The sequence below is a fragment of the Equus asinus genome, chromosome 1 (assembly GCF_041296235.1).
Source record: "Equus asinus isolate D_3611 breed Donkey chromosome 1, EquAss-T2T_v2, whole genome shotgun sequence".
NCBI lineage: Eukaryota > Metazoa > Chordata > Mammalia > Perissodactyla > Equidae > Equus > Equus asinus.
In genome coordinates, this window is record NC_091790.1 from 141,326,093 (window position 1) to 141,353,574 (window position 27,482).

Sequence of the window (27,482 nt, forward strand, 5' to 3'; positions counted from 1 at the left end):
ATGTTAATCAGTACCCATTCCTGATGCGGAGGTCAGTTCCAGAAACCACACTGGTATTGAGGAGCCAAATACAATGTCCACTAATATTGGCCACAATCATAAGGGAGAAATGGTCAACCTTAGGAGTGAGAAAGATACGAGAAAATAAAGTCATAAAAGACATAAAATAAAGCGAGGCATCATGTTCAATTTTCAAATTTAAAGGTTGGTTGCTTTTTAAAAAATTTTATTACTCATTGAAAATGGATTATAAATTGATTTAACCTTTCTGGAGGGCAATTTGGCAATATATGAAAAACTTTTAAAAAATAACAAATTTTGGAAAGTATACGTGTGTGTACAAATAAGGAAACACACAAAAATGTTCATGAGGTTGTTACTGGCTGGTAAGGATATGAGTGATTTTTATTTGCCTTTAAATATTTTTCAAATGTTATTTAACAAGCCTAATTTCATTTGTTTAAACACAAAGAATATAAAATAACCTGTTATTTCAGAACATGGACAACTTTTAGTCGGGAATGTCCTCTGGAAGCTTAAGTAGTGGGAAAAGTAGTTTCAGGGATTCATTTGCTCTCTTAAGGTGATGAAAAGAAAATAGCAATCAATCTGAATCAAAGATTTTAATTATGGAATTCTTTGCTTCTGGAGTTCTAGTTTAGCCAGACTGGTCTGGAATCTAGAAAAAAAAAAAAGAGATCAGGTATAAAATCCTGCAGAAAAACACGTAGTTGTAACCGAACATTTAGTGTAAAGCTTGTTCTTCTAATTCAACGTTTAATTCAACTCCATAGGCCCTTGCCTCCTGGTCCTAGTGAGTAAACAGTTGAGCCCACATGACCAGACTTAGCTTGATTTAACGTCACTTTCATTAAGGAAAATAGGTTGGACCTTTTTAAAAATACAAGCATAGGAAAACATCCAAATTCATGTTTAAGTTGAGTCTGAACACCTCAAATAAAGGAATGTGTGTTACTGACCTAGGTTTTCCAACAGATATTTAACCCAATGTCAGGATGTTAATTAAATCAGTTTTATTCAGTGATGAGGTTCTTTCTTCAGATTTAATTTGATAATTTGCCCCAGTTTTTCTCAGACCACTCCCTTAATTCTCTTTCTGCCTCTACCATCACCACTCTAAGTGACCTTGGACAAGTCATTGAATCGTTGCTGTATCCTTCCTGAAACAGGCCTGTGTCATGGATTTCCCTCTGTGTAAACATCTCTAAAGTTTCATTCAAGTGGAAGATCAGTAAAATCTCTCCATCAATTTGGGTAGCCCCCAGGCTAATGAGGGAGTATTGTCCTTTACACAGTCCTCCTTTTCAAGGCTTACAAACAGATCTTTCACCTAGATAACAAGGGAAGATGCCAGCAACAGATTCTACCCCATCCGTCTCCCAGCAGTTACAGCAAGCCAGCAGCTCAGCCTGTGCCTAAATTGGCCATGAACAGACAAGTGAGGACAGCAGAGAGGCAGGAAATGGGGTTAGGTTGATTTCCATCTATTAGCAGCAGCTTAAACTGGCGTGCTGGGCAGCTCTGTCTCCCATTGGCTACAGCTGCTGAGAGCAGCAGGATGAGGGTTGACCTATATCTGTCGGGTGTAAGTCAAACCCTGAATTTGTTTGTAGCAAACTTCAGTGTTCCAGAACGCCAAGTTTAACTTACGCCCAACCACATACAATATTTTTATCAGGAACCGTGGTATCCTCCACCTGCGAAGAACTGACATCTGTGGGTTTCCCCCCCTCCCAGATTCTTTTGCATTCTCACTGCCTCTCCCTCCTGTCACCCTCTTACCATTTTTGTCCCCCTGCTTCTGTGTCACAGCTGTGCTCCTTCTAGCAATCACAGTAACAGCGGCCATTCTCTGCCTGCCCCGGTTTCCACCTGACCAAGTTGTGCCCATTCCTTTCCGTTGTGTCCCCAGGTTGGCACTGCCTCATGCCCATATGTGACTTTCTGGGCCACCAAGAGTTTCAGAATGTATCACTTGCTAATACAACTGCAGCTGTTGACAGAAATTCAGTACAAACACGTTCAAAATGTGGGTCCTAAAGTTCCTACACAGTAGATGCTTCTTAATAGCTTTTAAAGGCCAAATAATTTATTCTTTTTCTTTAAGATAGAATTTAAGTATTTGGACACTTATTTTCCTAGATTAGAGAATAAACTACTTGAACTTTCTTTTATGCAGCCACCATCCAAATGTGGCAAAGCTCCTTTCCCTTCCCTTTGTCTTAGGTCTCAATCAATATATGTGTGTTGTTTTGGGTCTCAGTGAGTATGTGTATGTATTTACTTACACTGACATCACAATGTGAAACTTAACCTAGTCAGCTCTGCCTTCATACTAAAGCATCAGTACACTGTAGGCTTCTATTTATAATGCAGAAACTGCTCTCCGTTACCTATTATCTTTTCTTCGCTGAGGCCCTGTAGTAACAGAAAAGAAGCCCAGATGATGGAAAATTTTTCTAGCAACTCAGGTCCCCATGCACACAAGCCACATTGCAGTAATTTGAGATGGAAAAGACCTATTAAGTCATCCCAGTGATTCTCTGAGGGCATGTGGTGGTTTTTCCCTCTCCAATATGCTGATCTACTTTTTAGTGCCTTTTCCAATTGTAAATGGCGCAAGTGATGGGGCTACCACCCCTCCCGGGGGATGGGGCAGCACAGTCTATTATAATAGGTCTCTCCATTAGGGCATGAGATTTGCTCTGCTGCCTAAATCATCCTTGTTTTGACTTTCATTTCCATCACTCCTCCTGCTGTCCCATTGGACCACACTAGATAATTTCTCTCTGTCCCTGCTGTTTACACCCTTCAAGTACTTGCGGCCAGTGAACTGGTCCCTGTTAGTCAGAACCGGTGGTCATGCTGGGAGACTTGTCTCTTTCATCTTCCCTTTGGGCTTCTAAATCATATTTGTTGCTCTTCGATGAACGCCCATCAGTTTCTCAATAATTTTCCTCATTTCTTTGTCACTCACACTGCTCAGGAAAATCCCCTCTGTTGCTGCAAAATAAGAAGATGATGGCAGAAGACTCTGCTTACAGAAAACAGAGCAGATCTCTTCAGCCACCAGGTATCTCCTACCCCCAGGACACTGGAGTCATCAGGTCCCTTATCTTTAATTCCCTTACTTGGGGTGCTGGAAATACTGTGTTACTAGGACTTGGGTGTGTACGTAGAGACAGGAAGAGTTGATCTGTATTTCATCCTGCCAGCTTTCCTTGTGTTGTATTTAGTTAATGCACGCCCGTTACCTGTTTAAATCATAGTTTACTGCCCATCTCGATTCCCAGTTGGAAAAGCTTTCCTGAACTCTCTCAAGAGGATGTGGTAAATAATCCCACATTTATTGATATTAAACTGGACATCAGCCACATCAGACACCTTTGCCAGAGGGGGAGTTCCTTTACTATGAGCGTGAATCCCACTGCAAACCAAGAAATTCTGGGAGTGGGTTTTGTGATGACAGGATCAACAGTGTTCATCCTGTCCCCTCTTTACCTCTCCAGTTAATGGCTACTCTGAGTGCTAAAGCATCAAATTTAATGAGATCTTTCCTAATGTGCTCAATGCTCATATTTATGCAATAATAATAACCAACATAGTGCTTTACAAACTGCTTTCATCTAACTACATCATCCTATTTAATATCACAACCACCCTGTGAGGAAGGAATTATCTTCTTTATTTTACCAGGGAGGAAACTGAGGCTTAGAAAGGTTCCACTGTCCAATTTCACAAATATTTAGTCACTTCTCCTTTCCATTCCCTTTTGTTCTCTCTCTGAAATCATTGGAGAGAATGTTCTCTGAGCAATATGTGAAGAGGGGCTAATGCATATAGGTTCCTAAAGTCACTGAAACGCTGGCCATCATGTAATGTTTTTCTGTTCTCCTAGCTGGCAAAAATAGAGTAATTAGACATCCATCATCCACAGTTTGATATAAGTTCTGTGGCTTATCGGTAGCATAATTCAGTTGTTATTTGATGACAGAAAGAGTATATTAAAATTTATAAGACATAGCCTGCTATCTCTTTCTAAACAATATTGTAATGTTATTAGGTATAGCTAAAAGTGAACTTATCTCCTCAAATACCAGTTCAGACCCTAAGGGTATCTGCTTTTCCTACAAAGCTGATAAAATTATATACACCTAAGATAAAAGAGGAAAGAGCTATATGTCAATAAATGTTAAATAACGTGATTGAGGAAACAAAGAACCTGAATAATACCGACTCTTTTCTGAGTGATATGAAAAGCAGAAATATCATTTTCTACCCAATACGTGGTCAAGAAGGCACCGCATCCTAAAACTGTGCTAACAGCTAAACAAAAGAGGACATTTTATTTATTGCATCACTTATTTTCAAATAGTGCTTATCAATATTTTCAATTTGACACAAATGTGGTTACAGTAGGTGAAAGATCTGTACTGAAGAGGTTTTATGCTGTAAGGGATTGAAGTAACATCCAAATAAAATACTCTTTAGCTCCAGCATTTTGAACAAAATCCAGATCAAGAAATTTATACTTTTAAGTGAATTGCTCCCTTTTGTGTCCTGGCCAGAGAAAGCAAATTGCACACGTGCATATACACTGTCAATGCACAGAAACATGCAGAATTCTCCATCTCTACCAAGACGGAGGGCAGAATCACTCCTTCTACATCAGCTTGTGGGCCTTCAATGTCTCACATATGACTAACTTTAAATTGGTCTTTGTGGCTGGACTTGATGGTGCCTGTAACTTTGTTGGAAGAATTATTAAGCAAATGCATCCTTGAAGATGCATTCTTGAAGATTCCAGCCATACTTTATAGTTTAATTGTAAAAAAGAAAAACCCTTATTGCTGCTATATTATTATTATTATTGCAAATGCAATACATGTTTACTGTGGCAAAGTTTAAAAATACAGATGAGAAAAAAAACACTGATAGCTTTCATTCAGAAGTAACCACTTTGACACACCCTTCCACGGCCTTATCTATATGTCTATATGTGATATGTGTATATAAACATCTTTTTAAAACGATAAGCTGTTGGTTCTAATCTTCAATAATATTGACTACTTTGCTACTTTGTTCCTTTAACTTAAGAAATCTGAAGCCCTTATGGAAGAACTGATCCTGTTTTGAGGTGATCTAAATAGGGTGACAAAAATGCTTTAATTAAAAGTTTTTAAAAATACGTTTACTTTATATGAGTCTTGTGAGGTTCTAAATCTGAAGTACAAGACACCTTCTATAGCCAAACATTGGATCAATATAATACCTAGAAAATACATTACACCTACTATTCTGCTCAGTATTAGTGTATATGAATCTTTCCTCTGGATTCCAGTGCATCAGTGATCTCCAACGCAATGCAAACAAACCGAAACTGACCAGACCCAGCTTTAGATGCTTAGGGAAGGAGGCAGGAGAGACCTAGCCAAGTTTGATGCCAGACCTAAACCACTGATTGTCATCATTAGGCTCATTTTCTTTGCCTACCAGCCCCTCTTGACTATGCATGTCATCTTTGCTCCCAAGAACAGAACTTCTCAAGAGCATTTCTTTAGCATTTTCCTGCTTACTCTTAAGATAACTCAAAAATTCTAAGACACCTACGAGGTCCTCAGGACTCTAGACAGAGTTTTGATTCTTTTAATTGTATTGAATACTGTACTTCATCAAATCTGAGACACCATCTACTATAAGTTGTATCATTATTTTGAGTGGTGCTAAGAAAAAAAGATGCTGCCAATTAAACTATGACATGGCATTAATTCCAAATTTTATCCACATTTCAGAGATGTTAAAATGTGAAAAAGTATCTTATAATAAATGAACTATGGCATTTGTTTAATACCTACACATTGCATAGAGAATATTCAGTCTCATACCATGAATAGATTCTTATCACCCAGTACACACTAGGTTATGTACAGAGAAGTTCAAATTAGAATAGACATCCTTGACATTTAATTCATTTATTTATTTTTGGGTTGAAATCAAAGCAAAATGTTCATATTTTAACACTTATGTTTCTATAGAGAATATTCCTTGTCCTAACCTTACTTTACAGTCTCTGAGTGGGAGCAGAGGCTACCCATGTAATCTTGAGTCTCTTTATCTCTTTCTAATTTGTCCTCAGAGACAACAGAATTTTAAGTTAAACCACTCGTTACTTCAAGAAGCGCGACTGGGTTTTTTCCGTTCATCTTCTAGTTTCCACTTAGTCATTTTTATTCAGTTTTTTAAAAATCATCAGGCTTGGAAAATGCAGATTTATTCCAATCTGTGTTTATTATATCTTCTGCTTAGCCAGTTTAATCACCAGGTTTGACAGTCGAAGAAAGTGAAGCTCAGGCCACTTAACTGATTTGTCCCTCAGCATTCAGGTGGGTTCTTTCCTGTCCAAGAAAGTCTGTGCAACACGAAGCACAGTCTTCTTCAAGCTCTTTTAATTTCACAGATCCAAATGTGTTCTTTCAGTTGCCTGAGATATCTATTCTCTTCTAGCCTTTTGAAATGAAAATCCTTATTTCCATCCTCTTTTTAACTATTCTGTCCCATATTGGCAGATGATGTCTAGTATTCAAATCTGGAGTCATGAAGTTTCCCCTTGGGGAAAGAAAGAGACATTGCCTATTTATCCATAAGGGTACTTTGCTACCACGGAGAACCACTACTCAGTCAAAGATGAATTCACTCTATATGGGAGAGAGTAAGGGAACAACCTTTCATAGGCTCCCATCCTTTCCCCTTTAAATTTTACCTGTCTTCTCATTTTCTTGCATTAAAAGTGATGATCTTTAAAGCACATGATAGAAACAGAAAGAAACAAACATTTTTTAAATGTGAAATGTTGATGTTTAAGAAAAATCACACGGCTCATATACAAGGAAATAGAGAAACCCGTGGTCTTTGGCAGAATTAGTTTACCCAGCAATGCACTGAATGGTGATGGTATTTTGTGCCCCCTCCAGATTCCGCCCCCTCTCTCCCATTATCCTACCTCCTACGGCCACAAATAAACCTGTTAACTGGGAAACAAGCTAGATGAGGTTGGGCAAGGATTGACGTATATCACCTAAGACAAACTCCTTCCTGACAAAGTGGAAAAAGCCTCAATAGCTGTGAGGAAAGTGGACCCTACAAGGCATTAATTAGCAATGGTCCTGGAGGGAATTACACAACGGGTTTCTGAGAAGGTGGTCAGAGAATGAGGGCTGAGATAGAAAGAGGGATGGTTGATATGTGAAGTATGGTGCTTAATTGCACTTTGGAAATGGCTGCATTTGGCAAAAGACATCCTTATTCTCCAGATAAAAGTCTGCAAGTCATCTGGATTTTTTGCTCCCCAAAATAAATACTTCTGGTGTCAGTCATGGTGGAAGACAAACAGGTCTAATTGTTTAAAATCCCACTCATATTTCTGTACCACTTTCTTATTAGTTATAATTGTAGCATCTTTCACTTAGTAGGTAACTAAGGTTTTTATTCTTTTTGTGTGTGAGGAAGAATGGCCCTGAGCTACCATCCGTTGCCAATCTTCCTCTTTTTGCTTGGGGAAGATTGTCGCTGAGCTAACATCTGTGCCATCTTCCTCTATTTTATGTGAGATGCTGCCACAGGATGGCTTGACGAGCAGGGCTAGGTCCACGCCCCAGATCCAAACCAGTGAACCCTAGGCTGCTGAAGCGGAGTATGTGAAGTTAACCACTACACCACCAGGCTGGCCCTGAGGTTTTTATTCTTGATCTTGAACTATGATACCAGTCCTAAGACATATTCTTTGAAATCATTGGGTTGTGTCTTCATCTAGAAATGTGACCCCTACTAAAATGATTTCCCTTAAAAAATGTGGGACATTTAACCATTCCAATTTTACCTAGATGATTAAAATACATTTAAACAAGTATGTGTGTGTCTCTGCTGTAGACTGAATGTTTGTGTCCCCCCAAAATTCATGCACTGAAATTATAACCTCCACTGGTAAGATGGTATTAGGAGGTAGGGCCTTTGGGAGGTGATTAGGTCATGAGGGTGGAGCTCTCATGAATGGGCTTAGAGCCCTTATGAAAGGGACCCCAGAAAGCTCTCATGCTGCCTTTGCGATGTGAGAACATAGTGAGAAGACAGCTGTCTAGGAAGCAGATCCTCACCAGACACCAAATCTCCCAGTACCTTGATGTAGGACTTCTCAGCTTCCAGAACTGTGAGTAATAAATGTTTTTTGCTTAAGCCACCCAGTCTCTGGCATTTTTGTTATAGCAGCCTGAACTGACTAAGACATTCCCCAATGGATGATGGTATTTTCAAAGAAGAATTTTAGATATGCTTTTCGTTAGTATTACATAGCAAAGGACATATCTAAATGCAAAGCTGTTTTTAATCATAAATAAAAATTAAAAATGCAGGCAAATAACAGTGTAGTTGTAAAGTGCTAACATTTTCTTTATGTTTCAATCATTTCTGGTAATATAAACATCAGCAAAATGATTAAGGAAAAACTGAATTATATCATGGCTTCATTTCCTGTTTTTATTACTCATTAAAACTTGATAAGCATGGTGAATGAAATGTACTATGTAATTACAATGTGCCAGAGATTCCTTTGGACACCGCCTACATTAATTGTAAGGCTATTTGAAAATGAAATATATGTGCCAGGTGGCTGACATGAACTTCTTAGATCAAAAACCATCTTCCTCTGTAGAATTATTCTGTTCTTTAGCTTATCAGTAAGAACATAACTCCCAGCATAGGTAACATTTACTGAGTGCTTCCTATGTGTCAGGCACTGTGCTAGGAGCTTTAGAAGTATCATTTTATTCAACTCTTTTGAGAACCCCATGGTTTAGGTATGATTATTATCTCCATTTTACACACATGGTACCATATGCCTAGCTGTGTGTTTTCTGTGTGCTTTCTGAGTAGAGGATTTTAGGCAAGAGGCTAAAAGAACTCTGGTGATTATATATGATAATTTTAGCGTAATAAGAAATTACATGAAGGGCCAATTTTATTTCCAGTGATGGGTACCCTGACAACAATGGGCTTGATGCTACTTAATAGATTTCCCTTATCCTATACATAATTGCACTCTTAACACATAGTTATTGTATTTCTAAATTTTCAAACTTTTGCAGAAAATTGTGTAGTGTGTGTGTGTGCATGTGTGTATGGTGTGTAAGGCATTCTTTCAAGTAATATATGTAAGACCTGTTTATTTTAGAGAAATGTAGAGAAGCCCAGATGAAAATAAAAGTCACCTATTATCCCAGTTCCCACAGAGAACCACTGTCAATATTTTGGTATATAGTCTCTCAGTTGTTTTTATCCATGCATATATAAATATATAAGTTCAACTGGAAACGTACTTCATAGCTTGGTTTGATTTTTCTGATTTTCCTCTTATTCATTTGATAATATACCAAAACATTTTCTTATATCATTAAAATTTCTTCCACATAATTCTAACCATAACAGAATTCCGTTGTATGGTTATATTCTAATTATTGGACCAATTCCTTATTGTTGGACATTTAAGTAGGTGGCGAAAACTTTAAATATAAATACCTAATGTCTTACTCATGCTATAGGTCTCAGATATTTAATGATTAAATAATAATAATAATGGGCCCAGTAAAAGCCTTGAACTAAATCTCTATTGATCTGAATTTTAATCTAAAACTACAAAGCTGAAGGTGACCTCAGAGGAATTTAGTCCATTTTCCTATTTCTAGCTAGGAATATATCACTATCCCAGATATATGTCTCTAGAAACTATTCTTGAGTTGAATGAGGGAAGAAGATTCCATAACCCTGCCCAATGTAGTATCACAGAGACTTGGTGTCAGGAGCACAGGCTTTGGAGGTAAACAGACCCTTGGACCAAATACCAGATAAAGGACTTGGACCTTTGACTCTGACTTTATTACTCTCTCTCAGTCTCAGTGTCTATGAGGATACCATTGCAGGGTTTCTCTGAGGCTTCCATGAAATAATGTACAAAGAGTGCCCAGCACAGTGTAGGTATTGAACATATGCTAGTTCTTCTTATTTACCATGCCTGTATCAAATCTATATTTCCTTACATTCTTTCCACAATGAAAAAATACCCACACACCAATATTTACTGTATTAAATATGCCTGAAAACCATTACTAAGCCCTGTAAACTACTTCCCCAAACAAAACAAAACTAATTTACTTGACTTGTTCTAGAGTCTATTTTCATAATTCTTTAAACATGCAGACACTCCTAATTTGTGGGACCCCAAATTAGGATCTATTACCATTGGTCTGCCCAGTGATACAGATGGTGAGAAATTTCACCATACCTTATATATTATCGTGTTGCTGCCACTATAGCAAGAACTTGCTGAATTCTTACAAGTTATGATGTTATTAACTCAGGTTCCAGTTATAGGCCACCAGGACAAGGACACCTGCTTTTCTGTGTTGTACTTATTTGTTGATACTGATTCTTCAACTTGCTTAGAAGCAGTTCCTTCATGGTTTCAAGTTGGTTTCATTAACTTGGATCCGTTTTCCAATGTCAGACTATTTGGTTTTAATCATATGGTCTTGTCATCTGCACACATACTTTAGTCTATTTTTAAGTTACTGATTAAATTTAGAGGCAAATGAGTTAATACACACCCCCACAGATCAACAAGAAACCATTCCCCATCTATGTAGTAGAGAACAGCAGTGACATAGCCATAAAGGCCACCTTTTTCGTAAAAAGTTTTCTTTTGATGTGAGTCCAGTAGCACTGAAATTTTTTTCAGTCTTACATGTTTGAATAGATTTTAGTATGTCATCTGTGGGGATTGGGAGTTTGTAGGCTTTGGCTCTGAAAGCTGTAATTACCAATGTTTGAAAGACATCTGTGAGGGTGAGGATATGGAGAAGATAAGCCAAAAGCAAGATATATAATTACCACACCCTGTCTTCCTATCAGGAACCGTGGATGTTTAAAGCAAATGAGGGCCTGCAGACAGGCCCTTCTCCTATCAGGGTGCATCATCAGGCTGCCCTGCACATAGGTAATCAATCTCTCAGGCAGGAAGTGTCCTCTCTTGCATACACTATTAGCTCATAGGTCCTTCAAAGACCAAGGGTGGAAAAGATCCACTTTTCTCTATTACCAAGTCATCAGATCCCTGCCTCTCTTCGATGGAGGCAATTGTTATAGTGAGGGAAAAACACTGGGCCTGGAGTCAGGAGACCTGATTTCCAGTTCCGAATCTCTCCTGTGTTGTGACCCTAGCCAAGGCTGCAGGCTTCAGTTTCCTCATCTGTAAAATGGAAATAGTACACTTTACAGAATTGGTGCATATAAAAGGTCATAAATATGAAAGTGCTTTATAAATACTATGAAATTTCTATAAAACTCGGGATATAGAAGGAGGAAAATCATGTAGAGTCACACCATTTTGTTGGAATATTGAGCATTTGTTTTCCTCTATCAATAAATACTGAACATACATATTTTCAATATTTATGAGTGTGTTGAACGCACAGCTACACTATGAGTAGCTGTGACTTGGAAGTGTTAAGAGAAATGACAAAGGAACTAATCCTTTCAACGGTAAAGGTAGCTTAGGCCTGACTCATAGCCCTTGTGCTCAGGCTGATTCTCTTAGATTTCCTTTAAAGAAATTCCTTAAGAGTTTTCTAAGAACAAGTGAAGTAAGATTGGCCCTTGAGTAAGGAAAATGGGCAGCTAAAGCTTCTTTCCTCAATAACAAGTTTAAGTGCCTTTTTTGTTTTTGTGTTATTAAGCGACACTTGTATAAATACCTTGTTGAGTAATGGTGCTATGGCAAAACTGAAGTTTATTTAGGACACTGCTCCGCCCAAGGTGAAGCAATTAAAACAGGTATGTAAACTAAGTCCCCTTTGGCTCATCCACTCAAGCCCATAAGTAAGTAGTACTAGAAATGAAAAATGGTGTAGGGCACAGGGCATGGAGGGAGGCGAGAATAAATGGGAAGGGCGGGAGAAACCTCCCTGAAAGAATGAAGAGACTGCGAAGGGTGGTAGGGAAACTATCATAACTGAAAATCGATTCTGACTATTGATATCAGTACATCAAGTTAATGCAAATTAAGGTGGCCTGAAATTTGCTTTAAAAAAAAAAAAGGCTTTTCCCCATACAGTAAAATAATAACCATCTTATTTTAAATGTAGCCAGGAAGGGCTGTGTTTGCTCATGTGATCAGGTTTCCTCACTTCCCACACCTGGGGAAGTAGCAGCTAATATTGATTTAGCCCTAATTTATACCTGATGGTCAGGGCCAACTGGAATAGAGGAAAACTGGTACAAATTAGTGGGGCCCTGTGGTCCCAGAAAGCAGCCTGGGGCCTGACTGTTGTCTATCAATACAAGTCACCCTTTCTGGGAGGGAATGGAAAAAATATTTTAAATGGACCTGAATCTACTCTCAGCGGCTCTACTGCTGGTGTGCTAAAGACCCCGTTTAAGAATGTTAGGAATGGATAAGATCAAGTTACATTCTTAGATTTTTATTATGTTTTACTTATTAATCTAGGAGCTAAGCAAACTAGAAGCAGAACAGGCTTTAAAATGTCTGACTCATTATTATATTATAAATAGTAACTGTTAGCCAATCAGTTCCATTTACCTTTTCCTCAATGAAATTCTCTATAGTAAATAGGTATAAACTATTCTTCTATTTTAAATATCACTGTAGATTATTTGGAACCATAGAATTAGATATCAATTCTTTGAAAACTGTTTGCTTTGGGTAATTTCCATGAATTGATGTCAGTTATCAACATTTCTTTGTATTTGATAAAATTTTGTGCGCCTGTAATTAAATTTGGTGAACTTTTCTTCATTTTTAATCCATTGTTTTATTTATTTATTTATTTTAATTGCGGTAACGTTGGATTATAACATTATATAGCTTTCGGATGTACATCATAATATATTTCGAATTCTGTGTAGATTACATCATGTTCACCACCCAAAAACTAATTATAGTCCATCCCTTCACATGTGAGCCTAATCATCCCTTCACATGTGAGCCTAATCCCCCCTTCCCCTATGGTAATCACCAATCCAATCTCCAATGCTATGTGTTTGTTTGTCGTTGTTTAATCCATTGTTTTCCAAGTTTGCCTGACCATAAAGCTCATCTGAGGAACTTGTTAAAAATCATACAGTCCTACCCCTCCCACTCCCAGACCTGCTGAATTAGGCTCTCCAGGGAAGGAGGCTGAAATCTTATTTTTAGCAAGGGTCCCTGGTATGCCTAATGATCTAAGTGTTTGGAAAACACAGTTCTCTGTCCTTGTCGTATTCTTTGTGACGTCAGAACTCTTGACACCTCCATATTCTCTTCTGACTACACTTAGTGATTGCAGGTTTTTTTTCCGTTCCGTTGTACCTAAGAAATAAGGCACATTCCCGTCAGCCATTGTGGCCTCCAGTAACAGTTGAGTCTCTGCTGCAGTGGATGGGCACATGGACACAGCTACAGTCTCAGGCAGGGAGGTGATGGAGTAAAGGGATGGAGGTATAGTTTGGAAAAGTCTTTCAAGAGATTCTCACCTTCCCCTTGATTACCAATTCTAGATGACTCTGCTACCTCCTGAAGTGGCCACACTCAACCTCCCTTTGCGCTTCATAAAAATTTTCTTTTCCTTCAGTCTCTCATCTTCCCTCCTTCCTGTAATGGAGGAGGAAACATTGCCCCTTTTTGTCAAACTTGTGCTCTTGACTAAATCCTCTACTGCCTCCTGAAAGCTAAATCTATGGATCCTCCTCCCCATTCGAAACTAGCTTCTTCATTTTTTTCTCCTTGGTTTCTTTGGCTTATGGACATTTCTTTCTATTCTTTTTTAAACTAAATGGACATATATTTTCTTGGACTCTGCTGAACCCCAAGACCCCATTTTACTTCATGCCTTATTTTTACTGTCAGATTTCTCAAAAAGAGTATTCTACATTGGTTGCATCTACCTTCTCACCCTTCTCATCAGCCCAGCTATAATCTGGCTTCCAAGAAGCCACATTTTATGGACACTATTGGCTTGAAGATTACCAGTGATGAGATCCAATGACTTTTGCTTAGCCCTTTACTTTCTTGCCAGTTCAATAGCATTTGGTATTGTTGATCACTTCACCTTTTTAAATTTACTTCATCAATTAGTGATCATTTAATTATAAGAACAGAAATCTATTCAAGTAATTGAGACAACAAGCGGGATTTTAATATAAGACCAGAGGAAATACCTAGAAAGTGTAATTGGGCTGCACAAGGATTAGAATCAGGAAGTAGGAAGCTATCAGTAACCAATAAAGTTTTAACAAATAATTATTGAACATGTGCTATATTCTAGGGCCTGGCTACGTATGAAGCAATCAAGTGGTGAACAGAAGAGACAAGGTCCCTGCCCTTAGAGACTTTACAGTCTGGTGGGGAAAGCTTACCATAAGCAAGTACACAAATGTGTATTTACAACTTGTAAGGAGCACTACAGATGAATCAAACTGGCTTAATGATAGATTATCATAGGTTATTAGTGACAGGTAAGGATTCAGAAAAGATACTCTGAAGGCATGGCATTTAAGCTGAGAACTGAAGAATGTGAGGGAGTCACTCAGGGAAACTGAGGAGTGAGGATGTGGAAGGAGTGTTTTAGGCTGAGGATACACCTGTGTGAAGGCCCTGCAGTGGTGTTTCGGGGGAAGTGAAAGGCCACTGTGGCTGGAACTTAAAGGGTGATGGGGAGAATAGAGCAAGCATAGGTTGCAGAAGGAGGCAGAAGCCAGAGTAGGCAGACCTTTTAAGCTATTTTAAGGAATTTGGATTTCATTGCAAAGTAATTGAAAGACACTGAACTGATTTAAGCAGGAAACAACATGGTCCAATATATTTCCAGGTTTACCCTGACTGATAAGCAGAAAATAGGTTAAGGAAGGTAAGAGCAGAAGTTGGAGGACCAGTTGGCAGCTATAGCAATAGCTCAGGTAAGAGATGATGGTAGTTTGGATTAAGGTAGTAGTAGAGGAGACAGAGAGAAGTGGGTGGATTAGATATCCACTTATGAGGAACACACGAGAGGACTAGCTGATGGGTTGGAGTTGGGGAGGGAAGGAGAGTGAGAAGTCAAGAATATTGCCCAGGTTGTCTTGTTTAGGATAACTGGATGGATGGTGATACCACTTGCTAAGTGGGGAAAAAACAAATAGAATTTCTTTTTGATGGAGGGAAAAGCAGGAATATAGAATTCAAGAGTTTGGTTCTGTTTCAGATGCATTCACTTCAGATATTCACAGAGACTTGACATGTCATATAAGCAACTGGATGTCTGAATTTGGAGGAAACGTCTGGGCTGGAGAGATTAATTTGGGAGTTTCCAGCATTTTATAGTATTTAAAGGTATGGGAACGGCTGGGATTACCAAGAAGGTGAGTTTATAAAGAAAGCAGAGAATAGAGCCAAATTTTTAGAGAAGACAAGAAGAGGAAAAACCCCTGAAGAACAGTAAACAGCAGCAGTTAGACAAGTAGGAGACAGACCAAGCAATGGCAGTGTCGTAGACTCCAAAAGAAGAGATTTTTTCTCAAGAAGTGGAGCCTGACCAACTATGTTGAAAACAGGTAAAGGATGGAGTTGGATGAGGTCCAAGGAATATCCATTGGGTCTGGTAATATGGAGGCTGTCGATAACACTGATTAGCAGTTTGCATGGCCTGGTGGGGTGAAAGCCAGATTGGAGTAAATTTTATAGGAAATCAGAGACTTGTAGACATTGCTCTCAAGAAGAGTTGCTGTGAAGGGATCAGAGAATTAGGACTGCAGATGGAAAGAGTATCATAAGAATCTTTGTTCTGATTTTTTTTAAATGTTATGATCAGCATGTTCATACATATTGGGAATAATCAAGAATTTGATGATGAACAAGAGGGAGGGAATAACTGAAGTCCTTGAGAAGGTAAGAGGGAAGGTAAGAGGAGACGTAGAGGAAATGCCTTTGATAGGAGAGGAGACAATGTACCATTTGTAAAAGAAAGGAGGGAGAAATGGGTCCAAATGCCAAAAGACTGGTAAATTTGATTTTAGGAATATACTGGAGTTGTATCAGAGGTATGCAGGTGTGGGGATGATGTTAGAGGACTAAAGAAAAAGGATGAGACAAAATAGTCTTCACGGGAAAAAGAACATACTCTCAGGCTCTCTCTCTTTCTCTGGTCACCTGGTCTCATTTCTATTTTCTGCAAATCTCTTCATTCTTTTCTCTCAGAAGGCAGGTTTCCTCTGCTCTTCTGTGCCTGTGACAGAAGATGGCCACCTCATGCACACGTTTCTGTGTTCACCCAGTTCATGCCCTTAATAACACTGTATTTCTTAATTCCAAATTCCCAGGGGACAAAATTTGATTGGTCCAGCTTTGGTCAGTTGTCGAACTCAGGTCAAATCAGCCATGGTCAGAGGAACAAGGTCATTTTATACAAACATAGCTGTCAGACCCAAGCCCTCTGTGTGTTGGGGGAGGATTAGTTCTTAGAGAAGAGGGACATGAGCTGCCAGATACCCTGCAAGGCAGCTACCAAACTTATCTTCTGAGAAGCCAAACTCTATTTTATTAAGGAGTGCTTCCCTTCTGCCTTCTTTTCTAGTTTTGTTTTCTTTGGGGTTTTTTGCTTGTTTTTTTGTTTTGTTTTTTATTCTTCCCTCTGCCTCTAATGTATAATTTCTCAAAATTTTGTCTTTGATCCTCCTTTATTTCTATGCTTTTCTCCCATACCAACTTCATTTGTGCCCATGGGTTTGACTATCATATGTACATCGATAATCCCCAAATCCATATCTCTGCTCTTCTCAACTTCACTATCATTTAAAAACTGCCTCCAAAACATTTTTTCTCATATCTATATGAAATGATGGATAGTAACTAAAATTATTGTGGTAATCATTTCATAATATATGTAAATACAGTCTTTACACCATACATCTAAAATAATACCATGCTGTATGTCAATTATATTTCATAAAAAAAAAAGACTGCCTCCATTTGAATATCCTCTGGTTCTTTTATTCATAGCTGAACTCATTATCTTCTCCCCAAACCTACTCCTTCTCTCGGATAACCTATTCCTGTTAAAGTAACCACTATCCTCTCAGGCATTCAAGCCTGAAGCTTCAGAGTTGTCTGACCTACTTTAAATCCAACAGCTGAGAAGGAGCATCACTTGCATCTTTTCCTCCTCTCCATGTCCTCTGTCATTCCCCTAACTCTTATCACCTAAACTCACATAGACTATTCTCAAAGTCTGCTAAATCATCTTCCAGTTTGCTGTCTCCAATCCAGGTCGTAAACTGTTCTTGCATTAACCTTCATAAAGCACAGCTCCACTCATGTTCTTCCCACCCACTCAAGAATCTTCAACAGCTCCTCACTGCATACTCAGTAAAGTGTGAGCTTGCCTGGCAACCTCCATGACCTGTCATCAACAGACCAAGACATCTTCCATTAGCAATCAGTCAAGGCAGACTGTTCAATCATTGCCTAACATATTCTGTGTATTCCTAATGACAAGACTTCTTCATGCTCTTCTTCTTGAAGCCTTTCCTCAGAAGTGATCTTTCCCTCCCATCACTTTCATGTTACTTTATTTGCATCTCTCCAATGGAAGACATATGTTTAGTTGTGATTTTTACCCTTATTTGTAGGCACATCTTTTTGCCTCTGATAGACTACAATTTACCAAAGTGTGAGAACAGGTATGCCCTACAGAATAGACAACAGTGTCTGACACTTGGAAGAGATTTAATAAGTAACCTGATGAGGAGTTACTAAGGCCTGATGCTAGTATTGTTGCTATTAAAACTTCATATAGGCCTATTAAATGTATTAATAGTGATCTTTTACAATAAGATATTAAGTAGGACACTGAAAATTGTGTGCTGCAAAAAGTTTAAAATAAGAAAATTCTCTAGTTAAGCACTGTCGATGAATGCATTGCTCCTTAACAACAGTCCCTCAACACACTCACATGGTAAAAAGTAAAATTCAGCCACATAGGAGGAAATTAATCCATGTCAAAAAAATGGATAAATTTATTCCTCTCCATGTACATTATAAATGGACTCTGAGGATAGTACATGTGAGTTTAGGTAATGAGTGTTAGGGGAATGGCAGAGGACATGGAAAGGAAATATGGATAATAAATCTGAAATTAATCTATGACACATTTTACTTACTCTAAACTCTCATTTGAAGAAAATAACACTGTGATAATCAAGCATACTCTCTTCATAGGACTGTTATTGCTCTCATGTATTGTTGACACCATGTTTGGAACTAAAAAAAATGGAATGTCACAGCATGGAAAGAGTTAGAATATTTGCAGTTTTGTGGTCCCAAAGTCTTTCGCCTCTGAATGTGCTGGCTTTGTACAATATAGTCTTTTAGTTAAATGATAGAAGTCTATTTATGTATCCGCTTAGGGGATGTGCCTCTGGCATCATAGTTGGCAACAGGAATTGCTGTGGAGATGAAAACTGAAAAACTGGTGGTCCTCATCACTGTTTTTATCCTTGTAGGAATAATTGCATACTTACTCTTTTCATATTCACCAGTTAAAAATAAAACATCCCCTATTTCTATTGCTTCTTCTTTACCTCTTTTAGAAACAAAGCATAAGGGAAAAGCTTCTTGATATTGGTCCTAGCAAGGATTTTATTGATGTGATACCCAAAGCACAAGAAACAAAGCAAAAGTAAACAGGTGGAACTACATCAAACTAAAAAGCCTTCTTTCCACACAGCAAAAGAAACAACCAACGAAATGAAAAGGCAACCTATGGAATGGAAGAAATATTTTCAAACCACATTTCAGATAAAATACATAAGGAATGCACACAACTCAATAGCAAAAAAAACAAAAAATCCAATTAAAAATTGGGCAAAGGATCTGCACAGACATTTTTTCCAAAGAAGATATTCAAATAGTCAACAGGTACATGAAAAGGTGCTCAATATCACAATAATCAGGGAAATGCAAATCAAAACCATGAGGAGATATCACCTCAGGCTTAGAATCGCTCTTATCAAAAAGACAAGAGATAACAAGTGCTGGCAAGGATGTAGAGAAAAGGTAACCCTTGTACACTGTTGGTGGGAATGTAAATTGTTATAGCCACTATGGAAAAAAGTATGGAGGTTCCTCAACAAATTAAAAGTAGAACTACCACATGATCCAGCAATCCCACTTCTGGCTATATATGCAAAGGAAATGAAAACAGGATCTCAAAGAGAGATCTGCACTCATGTTCGTTGTATCATTATTTATAATAGCCAAGACATGGAAACAACCTAAGTGTCCATCAATGAATTAGTGGATAAAGAAGATGTGATACACACACACTGAGGAATATTATTCAGCCATAAAAAACAAAGCAATCCTGCCATTTGTGACAACAAAGATGAAACTTGAGGGCATTATGTTAAGTGAAATAAACCAGATGGAGAAAGACAAATACTTTATGATCTCACTTACATGTGGAATCTAAAAAAACCCAAACCCATAGAAACAAAAAACAGACTGGTGGTTGCCAGGGACAAGGGAGTGAAGAGTAGGGGAAATGGATGAAGTGGTCAAAAGGTACAAACTTCCAGTTATAAGATGAATAAGTTCTGGGGCTAATGTACAACATGGTGACTATAGTTAACAATACTATATTGTATATTTGAAGTTGCTATATGAGAACAAATTTTAAAAGTTCTTACCACACACACACAAAATTGTAACTATGTGAGGTGATGGATGTCTTAACTAACCTTCTTGTGTTAATCATTTTGTACTATATATGTATATCAAATCATTAAATTGTACACCTTAAACTTACACAATCTTATATGTCAATTATATGTCAAAAAAGCTGGGGAAAAAAGAAACAAAGCAAAATTTTTATTATTTACATGAAATGTTCCTTTCTACTTAATTAAATTTAATTTTTTCAGTTCCTTTACACAGGCCTCTTGAGAATAGCTGTTCCTAACAGCGAGCTAGAACTAACTACACATCAGCAGATGTCACTCCTAACTGATCCTCCTCAACTGTCCTCTGTCAATTTCAGTTGGTAATTTTTTTCTGCAAATTTCAACTGCCTTTTCTCATTACCAATTTCATTTTCTATTTTCAATCTCTGATGAGCCTCTAAGAGCCACTAAGAGTAATATTTTTCATTTTGCCTGTATAAATACAAGATATGCTTTCTTTTTGAATACCAGGCCTAATGCAAATATCTATATGGTTTACAGTAGCCATGTGGAACATTTTTCTACTCTGTGGCTATGCCTTTGCAGCAGAGGTATATCTGTTATTATCATATTATTTTTTTCTGATGAAAGATACAATTTTAGTTCATGGAACAAGCACTGGTTAAAATTTGCTACTCTTTGAATAACACTAAGCAAATATTAATTGTCTACCATGTACCAGTCACTGTTGTGGAAATTCAGCAGTTATGGAGCCGATAAAAAGTCTTGCCTTCATGGCTCTTAAATTCTTATATAATTATATAATATTCTTATATTTCTTATATTCTAGACAGAACAAAAACTTATTATATACAATAGGTTTGATGGTGTGATAGGTGCTCTGGAAAAAAAAAAAAAAAGTAGGGCAGAGAGTAGGGAAGACCTAGGGGGTGCTTGCAATTTTAAAAAGTGTTTTCAGAAAAGCTCTCATTGTGAAGTTGATGACGTCTGAGTAAAGACCTGTGGAAATGAGGTAGCAAGCCATGTGGATATCTGAGGCAAGAACTTCTCAGGCAGAGGGTACACCTAGTGCAAAGGCGCACGTAGGCTGTCACAAGCAGTAAGGAGTTTTACTGTAAGCATCTGCCAGGGACAAAAACTCAAGCAAGGCTTTTTTTGTTGTTGCTATTAAGAATCCACCTATAAGAGAGTTTAATCAGCTTAAGATGAACATCAGTGTAGATCTGTTTAGTGTTCTCTCTCAGCCATGACCTCATTGCTAATACTGACAGCCTGGACTGCCTCTTTGGTCTGCATGGGCCTTGGGTGCATGGCCTGGCAAACCTGGATTAAATGAGAAGAGGGAGGTTTTGGTAGCTCTGTAGGCCCAATCGTTCTTTATCTCATTCTCTCTCCACGTCGGGTTGCATGTAAATCATACGTAGCCAATGATTCCAAGTTTCAGTTTAACCTAAAATATACTCCATTACCATATAGGAACCGAGAAGTAAGTACAATAGAATTCTACCTCGGATTAGCTAATGGTGGATTCTTGTCCCACAGACAGTCAAGACATAGGGCTACTGAGAACAAAGGTATTTCCCATGCCACCAAATTGTGCTTTCAATTTTTTCTTCTAGTCAGGACAACATAGTAAAGCATCATTGCTAAATTGTCTTATATGGAATTTCCAGAGATTGTTACAGTTATATTCAACAAAGAGAATCTGCACTGGGCCTATCAATCCCGTAGCTAGCACAGTATTGCAACAATGCTCTTCTAGCCCACTGAGCCACATCTCCTTCTAAGGGGTTTCCCGTTCACTAAGGAGAACATTTTCCTAAGTCTTCTATTACACCTTTGAAGCCCACTCCCATCCTCAATAAGAATAAAATATTATTAAGAACTCAACAAATGGACATTTGAAATCAGACACCGCGTTTAGTTTATTTTAGTCCAGCTTTGATTTGTTTGGAGACTGAATTCCTTATACACAAAATCACTTCATGAGAATAAAGGTTTAAGACATGACCAAGATTTCTCTAGCAAAGAGAAGGTCATTGAAAGCCCAAATAGATCATGACGACTTATCAGTAACTGAAAATAGTATTTTAAGATCATACTAGTTCTCTGTGTGGGTCATTTAGATTTGCTTTAGATGTCTGATTTAAGTTGGTGATGGTAGATTTGAACAAACTCATAAAGCCTTTAAGATATGGCTAGGTGTGTTGTTTTAGAGCCAAATCAAGTATTGATCATTATGACTGTGGCTTGGTATAAATTTAGAATTATTGTAACCTAACGTGTTGAGGTTGTTCCATACTTGTGGCCAGAGATAACATTTGTATAATGAATCCATGCTGTGATTAAATCAACAAGATTAGAAATTTACCATAATATTTTTAAATGTACATATTTTAATCTGTCAAGTTTTTTGTTCTTGAAATTCTGAAAGTCATTGAAAAGAAGCCATTTATCATTCTTTTTCCTCATGAAAGAATGTAATTTCCTAATTAATGACGAATCTCTTAGATGGGAAAAGTAACACAATAGGCCAATTATAGCAAATTTCAAAGAGTAAAGTTTTTACTCCATTTATAATTAAAATCTATGTTATTCTGGAAAGCAAAAACAGTATCCATATATATAGTGGGCTGTCTTCATTGTAAAATTTCTTTTGAACTAATGGGAACGTATCTCACAGATGAGATTTGTGGACTGTTGTAAATACTCTACCAGTCATGTAGTCCACAGCTTTAAGCTGTTATGTGCTAGAGCAGAGGGCTTATTCACAGGCTCAAATAGTCCGGCTGGGTTAGATTCTTAGCTCCCCATTTGTTAGCTGAGTAATCTCAGGCAAGACATTAGGTTTTTTGTGCCTCAGCTGAGAACACAGAAGGGCTAATAACAGTATCTACCTTGTGGATAATAGGAGGACTGAATGAGTTAACACATGAAACGTTCTTAGAAGAGTGGCTGGCACATGGCAAATGTTCAATAAATGTTAGCTATTATTCTACTGTGTGATAAAGTGAGAAACTATCACTAGTCTTAATGGGATAAGTACTGGATGCAGTTCTTCTATTTTTATTGGGTTTCATCCACTTTTTACAGAACCTAGTATACTTTCTGGTCTGAGGGCACAAGGAAGCAGAGAGATGGCTTCTCTAAGTGAAACTGACCCCTGCATATAATGCCTGAAATCAGAGGAAGCTTGTCAGTGTGGGCAGACACCAAGAGTAAACCAATCTGACATCCCACTTCTCTTTTTTTATCTCATGGAAATTAATGAAGGGTATCTGATGTAGACCCTTAAATTAATTGTTCCTGCGTAAGATTTAAAACCTTGGTTTACTGTGGGGTAAACGTAGGTTTTGGATAGTCATATGAAATTTTTGTGTCTTCAGTTTCATTGCAGAATAAAAACTAAATTTACCACAGTGGACTGTTACAGTAAGTCTGATATTTATTTCTCCCAAGAGGCCATCTGCTTCTGGGGAAAGGCAATAGGATGCCCTCCATTAATATATTTAACTGATGGTGTAACGATGTACCAATTCTCCGTTGACCCCTGCAATCAGAGTTATTGTCTTGGAACGGAAGATTTGAATATCTCTTCTCACCACATAACTACAAATGTCAGGATAGGCTGTAACGGTATCTGCCCATTGTTCAATCCAGCTTCCAGATATTGTTTCTGATGACCTGAAGTTCTTTTGATCGGTCTACTAGCCATGAAAACTTACTAAAATTAGAGTGGAAGGGATGGATTCCTCTGCTTCAATTCCAAAACATCCCACCAGAACAGGTGTACTTGCAAAGTAAAGTTTGCATTAAGTGTCCTCTGTCTCAACTTGTACAATCCGCTCAGGAGGGTGGAGACCTCGCCACCTGCTTACCGGGGCATGCATGTGTCTGTGGATATCAGGGCACGCGCAGGACGCACATGGACCCACTTCCCTAGGGCAGCCCAATCAAAGTCTCGCTCTCACCTCAAAGGCTGTCAACTCTCACGCCCCTCCGTGAGCGCACAGCCCCCTCCTCACTCTTCGACGCCCCGCCCCCAAAGTAGGACGCGCCACTTTCATTGGCAGCTGCTCCTCTCACTCCTATTCCGAAACCAATCATTAGAGTTCTGCTGGAGAGCCGCGGAGCCAATGGGCGGCAGCTGCCGGGTCCCAGGGGCGGGGTGCGGATGGGGGGATTAGTTGCCATTTGGAGTGACGAGTGGACAGAGGCGGCGGCAGCGGCGGCGTTTGCGGTGGTGGGGGCTCCGCGGAGACCTAGACCCCTCGAGGCCCTCTCCCTCTACCCTGGTCCACAGAAGCAGGGGTCCCGGCCCTCCCTGCAGCTGCCCGGCTCTCCCGCGCGTGCAGCCCCGCTAGGCTGCAAGCGGCCTCCAGGGCTGCTTGATTCGGCCGGTTGCCCCGCTCCCCTGTCAGCGCGATGCCCGGGGCGGCGGCGGCGGCTCCGGGCTCCTCGCGGCCCGGGCCGTGACCGCCACCCCGAGCCCGGCCGGGCGGTTGGGGCCGTTGGACGTTTGTTTTCGCAGCCTTCCCCTCCCCCCTCGCCGAGGCGGCGGGGGTGCGCGTTGGGAAGGGGGAGCCGAGAGACTCCTCCCCCTCCCCGATACCCCCGCCCCTCCCCCTTACACACTCGCACGCACTATCGCGCCGGCTCCCACACGCTCGCGCGCCTCCCGCTCCGCGCCTCCGTGTCGGCCGGCGGCGTCCAGGGCCCGCGGAGCCACCATGTCCACTGCCTCCTCCTCCTCCAGTTCCTCTCAGACCCCTCATCCCCCGCCGCAGAGGATGCGGCGCAGCGCCGCGGGCTCCCCGCCCGCCGCCCCCGCCGCCGGGAGCGGGAACGGTGCGGGCGGCGGCGGCGTGGGCTGCGCCCCGGCTGCGGGAGCCGGTCGGCTGCTGCAGCCCATCCGCGCCACGGTGCCCTACCAGCTCCTGCGGGGCAGCCAGCACAGTCCCACGCGCCCGCCGGCCGCCGCCGCCGCCGCCGCCGCCGCCTCGCTGGGCAGCCTCCCGGGGCCCGGCGCGGCCCGCGGCCCCAGCCCGCCCAGCCCGACGCCGCCGCCGGCCGCGGCCCCGACCGAGCAGGCGCCGCGGACCAAGGGCCGCCCGAGACGGTCCCCGGAGAGCCACCGGAGGAGCAACTCACCTGAGAGACGGAGCCCCGGCTCGCCCGTGTGCAGAGGTAGCGAGCCCAACCCTTCCGTCCGTCCTCACGGGCTGCGTCTCCCCGACGGTGCCCTCCGTGGAAACGGCAGCCTCTCCGGCTTCTCTTTGCTAGTGCATTCTCGAAGGTGTGAAAGTGGCTTTGGGAATCTCACCCCTGCGCTCGCTGCGGGGCTTGGAGGAGCGGACTGGAAAGCAACTTTTATTTGACCCTCATGCCGCCCCGCAGATTTTCTCTTCCATCACTCGCCTGCATCGAAGGGTTTTTCGGTTTGAGAGCTGATTAGCTCACTCCTGTGTTTGCAGTTTGTAGCGGGGGAAGGAGGAGCTGGGTGAAACACTTAAAAAAACACTCACACAAACTCTCTGGCAGCTGATAAGGTGGAGGTTGTAGTCTCTACAGCCCCTTTGTGCTTTCCTACAAAGTTCCTAACTTGTCCGTGACCGCCGGGAGAATTTCTATTTCTTTTTTGGAGGGATAGTGCATTAGTTATGATGTAAGGATGTCTGTTGGATGTGTAGCGGGACAGTTTTGGATGTGCAATTGAAGTGTATGGTGTTTTTTTTGTTTCTGTTTTTTCGGTCTCCCTCTTCTCTCTACTTTATATAGTCATATGCATCGGAGCAGTACTGCGCTGGAAACGGTTTCCCAACTCAAGATTTTCATGGTGAATTTCGGAAGCCCTGTTTGTGGAATGTGCTCACTTTTTCCTTCCATTTTTAAGTACACTTAACAGTTCAGTTGAGCTGTTAAAGGATCTCAAGTTTCTTTTTTGTTAGGTGTCAAAGGTAACGGTGAGCTGGTGGATGCTGTCGGCTTCCCTTAATGTTTTCTGTTTTAGTTTGGTTTTGTTTATGTCTAGGGACACAGTGCATGATCTAGTTGAGTCCTGGGAGAGAAGAGGAAGATGAGCCAAAACAGGGACTTAAAGTTCATAAGGGAGAGTGGAGTAGCTAATATTACTAGATACCAGGCTAGAGCTACAGATGCTGCTGCTGCTGCTGCATTGTGGATAGAACCGATCGTACTGAGTGGAAAAAATCTCTGCTTGGAAGGGAAACACTGTGAGCTCTGTACAGTGTTTATGTGGTATGGGAAATTTTTTTAATGGAGTTTTCTTGATGAAGGTCTTAGACCTGGAGAGAGTGATTGTGTTATGATAGATCGCAGTTTTAGTGTTTTTGTTTTACTATTTCTGACCTGTAATTAGCGTGTTGCTGAGGCACTTGTTTTCATACCACTTGATGGTGAGGCAGGGTAGGATATAGTGCATTGGGATGTGTACTTGAGCACCAAGAAATACATCCTGTAATCTGTATGCATCAGGAGGAATTTGCTCCCCCACTCCTCCCCCAGGTCAAGCCAGCTGCTGCAGAAACTGACATCCTCCAGCAAATCCTGAATGAATGAATGAAAACAACGTGATCGCCCTAATAATGACCACGACTGAACACACATCTTTGGCTGTATTTTATAGAAAAGGCCACCATTTTCTAACAGATTAATGCCATATGCAACTCCCTTGCACAGTTTCTAGAGCTATATGAAATGAGAGGCAACAGAAGGAAAAGAAGGCAGCAGTTACATATATTTTGACTGATTTAGCTTCAACAGTGCATAGATTTGGGTTTTGGGATTTTCTTTTAGGGACTAATGTAAGAGCCATAAAATAAGCATTGCACACAGATTGTATACAGAGGATTTTTTGGGCAGAGTAAGAGTAGTTCAGCAATTACTGCAACAGTATAATGGCTATCTAGCACCTCCTCCCCTTTTGTTGATAAACACTAACATCTTACAACAGATCATAGTACAACTTGTTTTTCGGCGTCCTACAAAAGCCTTTCATTGCTTAGGAATTACATGGTCCATCATTAAGTAGTTTTAATGAAATTTGTGATCAGGCTTAAACTATCCTCTTTGTTGTAGTATGGCACATCCGAGTTTAATGCAATTTTAATGCAATCATGATGAAAACGCTTTTCTGAGTCTGGTTGTGCAGCAGACAGATTTGCATCATCAGCTTCTGTTGGGAATGGAAGAGGCTTTTCTGCTGTTTCTAACACCAGGTGATTTTGTCAGTTTCTTACATTGAAGTGATTTTGAATGCAGGCTCTTCTGACCCCAGTTCTCTGATTATATTACCTTTTTGTTACTTCTCCACATCCCGCCTTGCTCCTCTCTACCCAAATTAAAACTGTACAACTAATCTATTCTGTCTTACTTAGCCATTTAAAATTCATACTATGAACAGCTGAACAATTTTTCCAATGATTATCTACTCAGTTTCTTTTGAATTCTGTAAGGTTCTGACTTCAGTGGATTTTAGCCTCCACAGGTCAAGGTTCCTGCTGCTGCTGCTGCAGACACTGACATCACTATACTGCATGAATGAAAAACAACAACGTGCTCCATTTCTTGCTCTCTCCATCTCCTTCCCTTTCTGCACACTTCTCTGTGTGTGTGTGTGTGTAAGATGGTGTTAGTCTGCATTTGAAACTACATTAGAAAATGTTAAATTAATTGGCTCAAGGGAT

The 27,482-nt window shown here is 40.1% G+C and overlaps 1 protein-coding gene and 1 long non-coding RNA gene across 3 annotated transcripts in view; one reads left to right on the top strand and one right to left on the bottom strand.

Moving 5' to 3' along the window:
• Positions 1-25,185, bottom strand: part of LOC123284430 (uncharacterized) — a 154,840-nt gene extending 129,655 nt beyond the window's left edge. The window contains exon 1 of the long non-coding RNA XR_011503186.1: positions 24,928-25,185. This is a non-coding gene — a long non-coding RNA (uncharacterized lncRNA). The remainder of the gene's footprint in view (positions 1-24,927) is intronic.
• The window catches only part of GLCCI1 (glucocorticoid induced 1), a 101,831-nt gene continuing 98,715 nt past the window's right edge, over positions 24,367-27,482 (top strand). For both annotated transcript variants that reach the window (XM_044766721.2, XM_044766722.2), the window contains exon 1: positions 24,367-24,963. In XM_044766721.2, the coding sequence (XP_044622656.1) occupies positions 24,507-24,963 (457 nt within the window). In that variant the 5' untranslated portion in view covers positions 24,367-24,506. The remainder of the gene's footprint in view (positions 24,964-27,482) is intronic.